This window comes from Nipponia nippon, unplaced genomic scaffold, assembly GCF_047370975.1.
Source record: "Nipponia nippon isolate SJK-2023a ecotype South Korea unplaced genomic scaffold, ASM4737097v1 scaffold_3, whole genome shotgun sequence".
Lineage (NCBI taxonomy): Eukaryota > Metazoa > Chordata > Aves > Pelecaniformes > Threskiornithidae > Nipponia > Nipponia nippon.
The window spans coordinates 50,968,864-50,983,204 of record NW_028262347.1 but is presented as its reverse complement, the minus strand read 5'-3'; the positions used below and the strand labels follow the sequence as shown (position 1 = coordinate 50,983,204).

Below are 14,341 nucleotides of genomic sequence, written 5' to 3'. Positions count from 1 at the left end.
ACTATGCATATGTAATTGTTAAATATTATTCTGCCTTAGTATCTGGTATTTGGTGTTGTACAAAAAAAAGGCCCTGATTCTGCACTATGACATGCGTTTAACTTCATCACAATGAGCTTTTAGCGGGATCACACATGGCAATAAAGTGAAGCAGTGTGCAGATAAGACTGCAGGACTGGGCCGCAGCAGTGATGAGTAACACATAAAGACTAGTACAAAATTCACATACATACCAGCTATACCCTAAAACACCACAGCACTAACCAAGGGTTTCTACTCATTGGTGTCAGTTACACAGCAAAATATCACCAGCTGAGATCACAGCTTCTGCCAATTAGTAAATGCCGGTAAGCACTGGTTAACATCATGACATAATTTTGGAAGCTGTGGCAAATGCACTTATCAGCATCGTAATGGGCCACATATGCAAAAAAATAGCAAGAGAAGTAAAACATTCAAGAGAAGGCCTCTTTTGTCCTCTGACACAGTGGCACAAACTGCTCCAAAGAACAATGAAAATGTCCTCCTCTAAACTGGACAGCCCATAAGTACTTATGTAATTTTAAAGCATTTGACCTGCACTCCTTTGAATCAAGGTCTTACCATTTCTGTTAGCAGCTTGAAGTAAAAAGACAGCATGACCTTAGAACCACTTCTTCATTCCACAAGTCTAATTACAAAGTGTCATGATGTTAGCTAGCATGTTAGCTAGCCTGACCATTACTTTAATTAGCTATAGCATGGAAAGTGAAAGCATGAGAACAAAAAAAGCAATGGATAAATTATAGCTTAGTTAGGATGGCCTGAAAGGCAAGCAGCTTAGTGAGGCTGGGCAAAAAAGAAATGGATGCACACACAACCCTTGAAAATTCAACAACGGTGCTTTATCTACAGCACTGAGGCTTGGTTAAATATAGAGATGTATAGCATGAAGTGTTCTCTGGTAATTCTTGATTTAAGAAAAGTTTCTTGTGAAAACAGCGTGCAATTACTGTGTAGTATTTACTTTAGTTATTTGATTCTGACCGTCCTAGCTTTTTCATTATTAGACAGGACTGACAACTGAAAGACTCAAATATTTACCTCTGGAAAGAAAGTTCTAAGAGCAAAGTGTTTGTAGTCAAGGAAGGGAACGGTTCCAAAACTATCCACCACATCCAATTCATCCATCTGCAGTTCAGCAAATCCTGAAAAAGCACCCCCCCTCCCCACCCAGAGAGTTAGTTTAGTTGACATAAAATCACCTTCACAATTATAAATTGGCCCCAATAGATGTTCCTTAAAAAAACAGTTTTCAGGGAAGAGGGGTTGTTTTTCTAGCTGAAGCTCTTATGAGCGGGAAAGTACCAATCCATTTTTTTCCCACTTGTGTTGAAGGAAATATTACATGCAATCTTATTAGGTCAATGCTGTCTGCTACTGCAGTGCACACCAACGTTAAAGAGGAACTTTGATACAACACAAAAATATTCTAACAGTTGTAGAATTAAAATGTTTATATAATATGAGCTTCTTGACAGTTTCAGTTCAGAAATTATGCTGTACTTAAGCTCTATAAAGCTCTTTAGACCTACCCTCCCGTATTTCCTTCCGAATCTCATATTCCAGTAGTTCAAGTTGCTGACTCTGTTTACGAGTTAACTCTTTGGATTTGTATCTAGTAACTATGAATGCCACTAAAAAGGAAGAAAAAAAGATTCTGAGCACAGAAACTGCAGAACAGACAACCCCTATACAAGACATATTTTAATATTATTTTAAGAAACAGAAAGATTAATAAACACTTGCACTCTCCAGGAGGATTACTGTTTCTACTGTTGTCAGTGTGCTAGTACCCATGAGCTCTATTTATCTGGATCTAAACCCCAATGTTTAATAAAAAACGTTCTTTTTAACAAGGTCTTAGAATTGTCAATCCAAATTTATTTGAAAGTACAGCACACCCTGCTATGTACAACCCGCACAGTGAGACACAGAATCTAACAACCGCTTCTACTACTAGCAACCTGCTGAAAGTTGCACTGATTAAGCAGGAAAAACAGTTGTTTTGAACAAGAAATCCACTTCCAAATTGTTAACTTCTCTAAAACGTATTTTGAGAGAGTAAAGGCATGAGATACAGTTCCTGTAAAGGTAATGCCCTTTTTAAAAAGAAACCCAACCAAACAAAAGAACAAACCCCTAAATTTATTACAATAAATGGAAATTTATCGAATATATAACCAGGTCAAAACATTCAAAAAAAAAAAAAAAAAAGGAGTGACAGAAAGAGGAGAGGATAACTATTTACCCCCTCAATTTAGTAATGACCTACAAATTCATGAATGATCCAAATGAGACTGAGCAGAAGCACCACACACACTGCCTGAGGATAAGCAGTTTGTTAGGGAACATCTGCCCCAGGGACAGGAGGGGGGCCCAGCTCTGACAGCTGGAAAGGCCCCATTTGTGCCACAAGGAGTCAGTCCTATGGCTTGCCTCACTAAACGGTGGTGAAGAATCCCAGCAGAACAGCCAAAACTACTGTCTTGTAACATGCTGTAGTCTGACAAGACAGACTTCACCGCCAGACCAGAGTTAACTTTGTCCACTCTTATCGGGAACAGCGGAAAACCACCAGGCTATTTGTGACAGTCCCAAACATGTATGTGTGTATGTATATGTGTTTATGTTTCATGATTATACCCTTCAGCAAATCAAAAATTGAAAACACATTATTGTACTTACCTATAATGACACACACTATGATAGGCAGCAAAATAAGAACATATAAATATATGTGTGATGATGTTGGTTTGACTTCATGCTCAAAATTTCCTAATTTGACCTGAAGAAAAATAATGGCTGTGTTAATAGAGGATAGGTATTATATCAGTACTTAAAACGACATTTAATGTATAAAAAAAGATGTATTTGAGGCGTATGAAGGACCCTGGTTCTGCAGATTATCGGGAAGACAGGAGCAATTCGGGAAAACATATGTGAACCGCAGAAACTTAACTTTTACTGTATTTGATGTTTAAGCAGGGTAACAGCAGCGACAAGAGAAAAATTTGGAGGTCCTCATGCAGCACCAAATTTTGCCATTGCTCTCACTGCAAACTAGAGCGCACAAATGAATGGCAAGATCTAGCCTCCAGCTGGTCAAGTGGCTCATGCACTTCAGAATCGCTGCTAAACGCTCTGGCATTTTGAAGCGAGGAAGGCACACGTTGACAGTTAAAAACATTCCTTTGCACTCACAGTGTTACTCTGCTGAGCAGAAAAGTAAGATAAGACTCACGCTAATAATGAGGGAAGTAAAATTTTTGATAGATGCCTGGCCCACAGCCCTCTTCCCTATTTCTTTGCAGAAGTTTCAACCTCTTTATGTAGGATGTAGGGCGTTCCTGAAGGTCCGCTTAAGAACAAATACAACATACAGTACATGTACAACATCCCCCAACAGCCACTGGGCTTGTCAAAGGCAGGACAGGCATTAATTCTTAGGAATACACGAAAGTGCTGAAGTCTGCCAGATGCCAAACTGAGGCATTCACCACTGATAATTATGGCAGAAGAAATTTCACAAAGGAGGATCTCAAAGAGGACTGTGAAAGCACATAAATAAAGGGTAGCTAAGACTATAAACAAGTGAGAAGTAAAAATACGCTGTGACACAGAAAAAGAATACCACCAAGTGCCAGGGATAGAAATGAACCTGAGATAATTGAAAAGGAGAGTTGGGTTGAAATTATTTTGGGTTACAGCAGGGAAGGCAGAGATCTGGTGATTTCAATCAGTGGCTTGTCACAGGAGGTGAGCAGCCAGGGCAGCTGGATGCTGCCAACTGCATCGTTACTTCACAGCTACACGGACATGAGTGAGCAAAGAAACCCCACAGGACTGGAAGGACACAGCCCTCGTATTTCTGGGGCTACAAAGAACAGAAGACAAAGCAGACCTATTTCCTCCATCAAATGTATTTTTCCCTTGGTTGTTTATGTGTTTTCACAGTTCCTATACAAAGTACTTTCAGTCCGAGCCTTTCTAGGATCCCATTTGCCTTTTCTAAGGCTGAAATGCATTGGTGCCTACATACATGAATCATCCCATGACTAATACACCTGACTTTCTGCACTTGTCATGTACAACCAAAGCATTCCTAATGCAGAAATTCCTGTTACTCATCCCTGCTTATTGAAAACTGAGGCAAAGCATTCATTTAATTTTCTGTTCATACTTAGATTATCTTCAATCTTCACCATAACCTTCCTACTCAATGGCTCCATTTCCTTCCTTATCTTTTATTTATCTTGCTTATGAATCACGGACTAAATAAAGTACAACTGAATTCATCTGATTCCTATTCCTAAATTCATTTCATTCTTCCTGCATGACATTATAAAATCTCCTCTGGACTGGTAATGCCTCTAAGCTTTATGCCATCAGCAAATGTTTTTAGTACATTTTTGTGCTCAAGTCACTAGTGATATTAAATAATATCTGTATGAAAATCAACATTGTCCAAAGTCAGCTCCCCATACACAGCATCTAGTTTTTCTAATCCCTAGCGTCTTCATAATCACCATGTTAAGTAGTTTACTGAATGACTTCCAGGTACATGTGATCTACTGCTTTTTTGCTGTTGAGGAAATCACTCATCTTACCAAATAAAGATATCTAGCATAATCTGCCTTTATTAAAAAGAAGTTGACAATTATGCCATTTTCCATTTACCTCCAGGTCTTTCATGAGTCCCTCATTCAAAATACATTATAAAGCTTTACACAGAGCTAGGATTAAATCAGCAAACCTTTATTTGCCTAGTTATTTTTTTTTCTTTTAAATACTGGTTTTGTATTTGCTGCTCTCCAGTCATACAGTATCTCTCCTGACTCTACAGGTTTATTTAAAACCTTTCCTACTAAGCCTACAATATCATGTGCCAGTTCTTCCTCAGTGCTGTTATGGGAATGATCCTGTTCCAGCTGCCTTGAGCCCCTTGATCTATCTGAATCTTGCTTCTGTCACAAGAATGGCATTTTCTTCTTTGACACCTCCATTCAGACTGATCATCCTGTCTTTGACCCCACACTTAATATCCTTTTTCCTCCTGAAAACTAAAGCAAGAGATATGATTATTCTTGGGCCATACCTACCTTTTATACCCAGCTTATCCTTTCTGCAGAGTGGCCCTAGTTCTTCTATGATGATTTATTTATAAGATTAAAAAAAAGTGTGATGATTTCCTACTTTTACATTTTTCTTGATGTTGGAAAAAACAATTTTTAAGGTATCAGAAGTGAAATGTTACATTATAACTATTGCATTTGATTTGCCTTAGCAAAGTGGTGACCTTTCTGTGACAGTCACTCCTATGAAGCTTGCAGGATGAACATGTGATATTGCAAGGCAACGTTAATATTTAAATGCAACACCAATCTCAGAAAGGCTTTTCCATGCCGTAACTGGCTCAGACGGCTGGATCCACAGATGGGGGATCAGTTAACAGTGATATGAAATTGAGAGTAGCTTCGTTAATCTTTACTATGAGCCATATGCCTTGAAGTCAATAGAGTTATTTCAGTTTTCTACCACCATACACTGCAATAAGAGTCTGGCATCATTCTTCTCCCTCATAAATGGTGATGATTGCTTTTTAAAAAATTCATATCTTCATCTTATTCATGGAGCAAATATCTTAAGCTGCCATTTAGCTTTGACATCCATGCTAATGTTCTTATATTTGTTTCTTATATTTGGGCCTGGCTTTGTGCCATATGTTCACAGCATTTTGGCCTCCCCAGTGCATGCTGAATTTTACCCCCTTTCTCATCCAGAAATGCCTTCTCTTCTGTCTTAGTGGTGATCACTATGCACTGCTCAAGAACCTTACCCACTTTAGTGGGAAAAAGTGAATGGGAGAATGCAATCCTTTTCCTTATTGCCACACTGCAGCAGCAGATTACTTACAGATCTAAGATGAGGGGCTCTCCTGGAGCCAGTGATGCTTTATTGGTGATGTCTGCTGCAGCCAGAGGTCTGACAAGCTACTGCTCTCCTGGAGCTCAGCAGCAGTGAGCTGAGCTTGGACTGCAAAGCCTACCTCTGACACTACAGCAGTAACCAGGCAGTGAATGAACTCAGTACTGTTAGTGGTCCCTAAGCTAGGCAGGCATGCTCAGATGTGAGGAAGATAACCGGATTACCAAGTACCAGGAGAACAAAAAATGCATCCAGTTCCTCCCACTATAAAGAGTATTCATGACCAGAGCATTAATGCTACATTTTACTACATTTGCATAAACATCCAAATATTGTTAAATTGCAACAAAAGGGAATTCTACTTACAAAAACTTTCACTGTGGAAAAGTCAATCTTGTCTGTTCCTTCCCTTTTGAATTTGCACAGTATGGTGCTACGGTCTGGTTTTTCGGTAATATTTTGGACGCTGAACCATACCTTTTTGGTCTGTGCACCATTCATATATGACAGATAAACCTCTACCTCAGTTTTAGAAATATTCAAGTTGTCATTTTCTTTCTAGAGGGAAAAAATTGAAGATAATAAACAGTCACTAAATACAATAAGAAGTAAAATGATCCCCAACAACTATTTCAAATAAGGAATTATAGTTTATTACTTTCAAACTTACATATATTTTTAATTCCAGATCAGGATCCAGCTCAGTGTGCAGCTGGTAGTTAATGAACACTGGGTCAGGGTGATAGTGTAATTTGACACATGGTATAAAGGTAGTTTCCACTTTTAACATCATATCAACAACTTTACCCTCTGTTGCATGGCTCAGGCTTGGCGTTAAGTAATGATATTCAGATTCATTTCCAGGACACCTAGAGACCTAGAAATGCAATAGCAAAGCTGCAGTCATTAAGCACTCAACAGTGGGTACACTTACAAACAGAGGCACTCAAAATCATTTTAACATCTTCCTGACTTCACACAGGTATCTGCTAAACCTCTTCTCTGCGATCAGGGCTGCATGCAGAGCACCTGGGAAAGTTTCTGTGTTGATCCTGTGTCTACCTTTGCGCACGTTTATCACACACTCTGCATGCTGCTTTAAGGCAGATTGCACGCTGCTAAGGCAGCTATTTCCTGCAGTGAGACAGGAATAGTCACAGTGATTTCTCCTTCCTTCCCCTCAATGCAGGTGACAAGAGAAGAGCAGGACGAGCTTTCCAGCACCCCTGGGCATTGGCTCTCCCCAGCTTAACTCCTGACAGAGGGGAGTTGCTACAGTCACTCCATTGGTAACGCCATGGGGGGGTGCTGCTGTTTTCTGGTCTCTGTGCTGCAAGCCCAGGAGGCAACAGGGTGCCCACCTCCTCACAGCCTCAGAGGAGGGGTTTTGTCCCAAAATCAGCTCCAGTCTCCCGCCCCTTGCTGAGGCAGTGGCACCATTTGGGTTCTCAACACAAAGCCAGAGAGAAGTACAGCACCCCCTCGTCCAAAAGACCCCATATATGGAGGGTGGGGAGGCTCAGAAAGGATGGATTTAGAGCAAGTCTCTAGAGCATAACAAAAAGGCTCAGGGAATTATGCAGGAGAGTAGCTTATGTGTTTCCATGATCCTGTCCGGAGAATGTGTGCAACTGTAATCCTACAAGCGGTCATATTTATTTCAGTAGGGTGACTGCTGTGTGCCTGCAAGGGTTTGAAAAATATTGAGATCCTCCTGAAACCTTAGGAATAAAACCTAATCCCTGAAGATCCCTCCTTTATTTAGTATCGTAAAGGAGATTAAGACTTACAGTGAGGTTTGATCTCTGGTCATCTGAAATAATCACGCTGTCCACCACATTAAAATTTCTACCAATTGTAGTAATTCTGCGACCACCACTGTAAAAAAAGAAGGGGGGGAAAGGAAGGTTAACATCATCTGTTTTCCCACAGGTAAGTCCTACATTAAGGCTTCAGCCGTGAATAAACTACACATGCATTTTGCTTTGGTAGCAGCCAGTATAATAAAGTCAAACTGCAGGACAAGATAATTTGAGCTATACAGTGTACTTCTATTCTTTCCTCATAATGTAACGGTAAATGCTTTTGCTACCGCAAAACCAAATGACTTGATAGCATACTTCTTTTCAGGGACTCTCCGCCTTGTTTTCTATTCATGCAGCCAAAGAACTAGACCATGATTTAATATTCTGTCTTGAAGACATGGTATTTCACTGCCCCAGAGCAGCCCCACCTGTGCTTAATTCTTGCCTTCTTCAGGACAAACCGATGGTGCCAGGCACCTCACAGGAAACATTCTCGGCAGCGTTCAGACCATCTGTCTCAGCACACACAATGGTGCTTGTGTCTGAGGGCTCTGGCTCACCACCTCTGCTGAACGCAGTTGGAGTGGTTTAAGGCATTATTAATTTCCAGCTGCCTGAGCTGCCCCTCACCTTGGAGATGAGGGCATGTGTCCTAGCTGCTCAGCTGCTGCAGCTGCCAGCCCAACTTTTTACCTCAAATCTACACTTGCCAGCGCTTGATGCCAAGATATCAGATTAAGTACGTGAAAGTGGGTAAAAACTGTGCAGGCAGAGGGACAGGTGGAAAGCTGTGCCTGAGAATATCTTAAAACCACTCTGTAAGTCTTTCACCGGAGCTGTGAGTCTCCCACAGAACACAGCAGAGGATTGAAAAGGGCTCTTTTGGCTTTAGGAAACCTGGTCCTAAAGCAAGTCTGCACGTATCACTGCAGTGGTGATTATTTTCACTTCATTTCCAATTCACTGACACTTTATACTGTTTTGGAGGTGAAGGGTATATTAGTATCAAGAAATCAAAGTTAACTGGAGTTTGAATTTATGTGTGCTACCCATATTTTGGATTTAGCTTTAGTATGAAGAGACTATTTTTGACTTCTACAAAGGAGACCTGGGGTGGGCAGAAAGGAGTTTACAGAATCCTGCAGAATTCAGAATTTCTTGCAGAAACACAGAATCTGTCTTGCAGCTATCATGACCCTATCTGTATGTTAAATGTTAAATCAGTTCACCGGCATAAATTCATCCTCCACCACAGGTTACAGCAGTCATCCAAGTTTACATCAGCTGCAGTCTGGCCAAGGAAGAAGGCTTATATCAGCTCAGTGGGACTACATTTTAAAAAATACATAAAAAGTACAGAAAGACAAATTTACCTGATCCAGGAGCTATTTGGTGTGATTCCAAAACACGATGGCAGTGAAACATAATGTAGGGTCATTGGTGGTGAACATTTTTTCCCATTAGCCAGTATACATATACTTTTGGCCTCTTTACGTGTTGGTGGGAGAGCAAACGTCATTTGTGTATCATTTAGCACATTTCTAACTTCAATGCTGGAGGAGAAAAAAAACAGTCAGATGCTGAAACACAGATGCCACTATGCCACTCACTGGTGTTACTACACAAAGCCGATAACCTAAAGCAAAGGATGAGGAGAGAAGAGGAATGAATCTCTCTTTGAGCTGCCAGATGGAAGTGGAAAGAGAAAGCAGGGAGCTGAAAAGACAAAGTAGGGTCTCTTTTGAATGAAGTTGCTGTGTGTCACAATAATCACAGAAGACGGTACAGATATTGGTCTTATGGCCTTGGGATGAGGCTATGTAATGCAATGTATCACTTTGCTGTGTAGACTGTAATTTGCTGTGTACTTCTGTGTGCTACCAACACACCAGCTAGTCAAGAATGAGAATCTTCAGTTTCCTTTTCTTTCCCTCTTCCCCCCCTCCTTTCTCCCTTTCTTTCCTTCCTCCCTTTCTCTCCTTCCTCTTTGTCTCTACTCCCTCTCTCTTTCTCCTTTCCCTCTCTCCATCCTTCTCTCCTTTTGTTTTCTATGGTCCCCAAGAAATTCAGGGTTGAACTAAAAATTGAACTGTACCATATGAATACTTTTTCAAGTGCTAGCTATGTAAAATGGGCTTGGTAATCACAGACAGCCATTGCAGCTGCACCTGAAAATGACTGATTCAGAATAAGATAGCCTAATTATCTAGGGGGTTACGCTGTGCAATCATCAACAGAGAAAAGTACGCGCTGTTGCATGAGAGATTCCCTTCCCTGGCACGGTGTCTGTGCTTTCACAAGCAGAATCCTAGAATATATGGGGGATATTCTGAAGCAGGTGCGAGTCAAACAAAAGCTGAGGCTTTCCTGTGACCTAACTTCTTGTCACTTGCTGCAAGGCACAGCAGGCCACAGGTACAGAACTGCTGTAACTACTGCTGAGAGCTGCCCACCCATCCTTTGTATTCTACCCAAACACCAAATTCATCTCCATCCTTCAGGAATTTAAAGTGGAAGTATAACTAAAGGAGTGCAGAGCATCTCCCCCTCTGCTGAGGAGAGCTCCGTGACAATTATTCACACAAAACGGGCATAATTTTTACCATGCAAAGTAAACGGTATTATTTTTCAGAGCTTGACTCACATGTCTGGTTTACAGCCAGTGATTCCAGTCAATATCAGTTTTATGCCTGATGCACGTGTAAAATTTTCTCCTTTGACTGTTATTTCACTTTTGCCTAATGTAGAAATCCACAAAGGTTCAATGGAGTGAATGCTGATATGCTATTAGAAAACAAAGCAAAACAAAATCTGGTTATAAAAAGGCTAGGCAGTTAAACAACAGCTGCAAAACCAACCACCACTCAGGAATGTGGGTTTTATGGCACTGGGATACATTTTTCTTATTAATTTCAAATCTTGTTAAGCTTGATCCTGGGAAGTACTGTCAATCACAACTTACTTATGAGCCAACTATTTTTACCTACATATTTTATATTTCAATTTACCTCATAACAAAGTTGCCCAAATGAATCACAATCTGACATACTGGAAGGTAAGTATCATAAAAACACAGCTTGAAATGATACACTTTGTGTGACCGTTGAAGAACTAAGAAACAATGCAAGACAAAACCCATCGTGCTGTCACTATGAGAGATCAGAGAAACAAATGAAGGCATCTCTCAAGACCTGAAAAGGGGAAGCAGGGTCAAATCCTAGAATGAAAAGTTGAGAAAGAGCCCCAGAATTAGCTTTACTAGAAAGTTTTTTTTCAAAGTCATACATAGAGCTAAAGGTACAACACAACTGCGGGGATTTTTTGGTATCCCATTTTGATGCTAAGTAGTTTACAAATCTGTTTTCCAGCATTTAAGAATAATCCTAGTTTGCTCTGATGCTGTCACAGTCTTGCAGAAATGTGGCCAATTTTTAAACTGTGCTTTTCTTTGTGTATCTTTATATTTACTTATTCTAACTTATAAACACTATGGAGCAAGAAGAGAGATTTTTTTTCCCTAGTATATTTACTTGATACATTTGACAGCATCTCATGTTTAATCAGTTTTGCTGCTTCCCCTGTTTTATAATCACACAGACGGTTTCCTCTCTGTGTATCTTTCAGACAACAAACTGAAAACATTCAAAAAAACAGGAAAATATGCATGTGAAACCACAAACTGTTTGGGACCTTCTCAGGCAGATTTCTAGTGTGCTTTTAGACTGCCTATAATACTAGTTTAAAGTGAGTTTTTAGAGTATTGTGATTATCCTGATTTCTGCTGTGCACCTGTGGACACATCCACCAGGCAATTCAGCCTTCCCGACCCTGAGAAGGGACCTGGTGCAAAACCTCTAGGAAAGTCCTTGCCACAGGGTTTTTTTCTCCCCACTAATCTTTTCATGTACCCAGAGCAGCACCAAGCCTTCAGGCTGGTGGCCTGAGGAGACCACCACGGTCACATTGCCATCCACTGCAAACACAGCACTTGCCCATTTCAGAAAGGTCCCTGGCACATTGTCCCCACATGCTACCATGGCCTGCTGAATGCCAGAGCACTCTGCAGCAAATGTGAGACCTGTCACAACTGATTGAAAGCTGCAACTTGTGCCTTAGGAAAGGGCAAGAGAGTGCAAAGGCTGGGGCGCCAGAGGGCCTGCAAAAGGGCCTCCAAGATGACCTCTGGTATGGATAATGGAAGAGGGCAAAGGAAACCCCTGACAAACAGCCTGAGGGGTAAAATTCACTCCCACCCTGACCTGGAGATCAGTTTAACCCTTAGTATGCAAGCAGGACAACTGAAGTAGAAATCTGAGAGATTAAAGCCAGTGAAGCACCCGTGCTTTTCTCGTCCAACATCCCATCCCTCTGCTTGTGCCCAGCCTCCAGCGCACCAAGGACAGTCAATATCCTCACACAAATCCAGAAGCCAAATATTACAGAAAGGAGTAAAACACTGCTTCGGGACTCTCACTGGTAACCAGCAGGGAGCCCTGAAGCACAGGAATAACACAGTATCACACAAATACACGGAGATCCCCCAGGGCTGCATCAGGGCTGCGAGCCCCGGTGAGGGAAACGCCAGGCATGCCCTGCCCAGGGCTGCGGCGGGACGCTGCGGCACTTCAGGGCTCCCGCTGGTCCCTCTGCCAGGCACCGCGCACCACAAGGTGCCTCAGCTTAGCTTGCCTTGTTTCTTTTCTTACACCAAGAAGAAATGGCAGGAAGAATGGTTCACTCTGGAAGTTTCAGTCCCCCCTGAAATCATGCCTTCCCTGTGGCTACACCACATGGACTCCCTCGCTGCATCCTGCCTCAGACTCACGGCGTCAGCACAGTCACTCGCAGCACTGAGGCAAGCTGGCCTCAGCTATTCAAGAGGCTGCTTCCCGGCTTGACCGCCATGGTCCGCAACACCTTCCTCAGCAGCAAAAGAAACCGTGAATTTCCTCACTGAATGCAGGAGGGACCAAGCGTCCTCGCTGGGGTCTGCGGTGCTCGTTTCCCCAGTGCCAGAGAGCCTCTGACCTTCCGGTCGCTGCATGGCAGGGGGAGAGATGCCCAGCAGCAAAAGGGAAGGGAGACAGCGGTGAGGCAGAAGGATATTTATAAAAATCACTAGTTGTGAGGCATGCGATGAAAGCAGCATAAACACACAGAGAGACATACAGAAAGCGTGCGCCAGGTCCTCAGGTAATGTAAATCAGCACAGCCCTGTCAACTTCAATAGAGCTCCACATTTCTGAGCTGCAGCCCCGCGTCCCCTGGACAGCCTCATGCTTCCCTTGGGCTGCGTAAACACACAGCCACATCCTCAGAGGTGTGGTTAGCATGGCTGCAGGTTGCAGCGAGATATCTGGCAGCAGCCCAGGTTAAGCAGCCTCTGCCACCCCGGGGAGTTCGTCCCCACTCTGGCACAGCCCCTCCTGCGGTGCTAGCATGGGGCCCTGAGGCCACATGAAGAACTGGATCAGGGAACTGGCCCAGATGAAAAGTAACCTGCCGAAAGACAACAGCTATTTCCAGCCAAATCAGTTCCCCAGCCAAGCATACTCGTGCAACCGCTCCAACTGCTGCTCTGGCGCAGGGAGGGGGAAGGTGCGTGCGTGGAAACCAGCAGCTGGAGTCAGGAGGAGGGCTGGGGCTGCTACTGTAAAAAAGGTATATTAATCTAAACGCTCGGCTGGGGTTGTGGGAAAACACAAATCCTTTTTCTCAGCTCTCCAGTATGTTCTCCTTAAAGCACCAGCAGTCAAAGGAGAGCAGGATTTCAAATGCAATTTCAAGCCCTCTGAATGGATCAATCACTTCTAAATAAACATCTGCCTTTGGACTGCCTCTAGTGCTTTCACTGCCTTGTCCATCACTGTCTTTCCAAGATAAGGCGTGTGGAAGAAAGCCATCTCCCAGGCAATTCCAACTATTTACCAATGTCAAATTAATGCACTTGGAAGCAGAGCAAAGAAGAATTTCCTCTGGTCTTTCACCAGCCGTAATGCTTTGTATGCAGACCAAATCCAGAATATTAATGCTCAGAAGCACAAGTATTACAATCCCACTCATCTCTGTGAAAAACAAAATGGATTTTGTGATTTTGTTTGAGAAACCTCAGCTGAACAGCTGAATTTAAGAGGTAATTCCTGTCTTCAGAGGTAAAAGTTTGGGTAGTTCTAACAACACATTTAGAGATAAGAACACAGTTGCTATTTATACCAACCATGCTATCACTCACAGAAAAGCAGAAACCAAAAAGTGTAGGCAGCAAATCTCTATGTACTAATTCATCAGTCAAATTTCTCTTCACTACTCATTTCTTTCCTAACACCTGCATGTCATAAGCAACCACTGATGACAAGATTGCTCAGTTTTATGAGAAAATAAAACCATTTTGGCACAATAAAGAATGAAGGGATAACCTCGTGGTTAAAGGGCTGGCCTACAAGGCGAATAGTACAGGCTGTGCGCTCAGATACAGTCTATATGATTTCAACAGAAAACTCAACAACCAGATTCAGAAGGTACTTTGGCACCAGCAACACTCCTTCCTTTCCAGCGATCCAGCTTGAGCG

At 42.2% G+C, this 14,341-nt stretch overlaps 1 protein-coding gene across 2 annotated transcripts in view; it reads right to left on the bottom strand.

Moving 5' to 3' along the window:
• PLXNC1 (plexin C1) overlaps positions 1–14,341 on the bottom strand; it is a 73,212-nt gene that overhangs the window by 30,968 nt on the left and 27,903 nt on the right. For both annotated transcript variants that reach the window (XR_015706444.1, XM_087765371.1), the window contains exons 10-17: positions 10,417–10,556; positions 9,146–9,325; positions 7,758–7,845; positions 6,638–6,844; positions 6,334–6,525; positions 2,728–2,827; positions 1,575–1,676; positions 1,084–1,187 (exon numbers count right to left, since the gene is read on the bottom strand). Coding sequence is in view for 1 of the 2 variants with exons in the window: in XM_087765371.1 (XP_087621497.1) it covers positions 1,084–1,187; positions 1,575–1,676; positions 2,728–2,827; positions 6,334–6,525; positions 6,638–6,844; positions 7,758–7,845; positions 9,146–9,325; positions 10,417–10,556 (1,113 nt within the window). In the remaining variant the exon portion in view is untranslated. The remainder of the gene's footprint in view (positions 1–1,083; positions 1,188–1,574; positions 1,677–2,727; positions 2,828–6,333; positions 6,526–6,637; positions 6,845–7,757; positions 7,846–9,145; positions 9,326–10,416; positions 10,557–14,341) is intronic.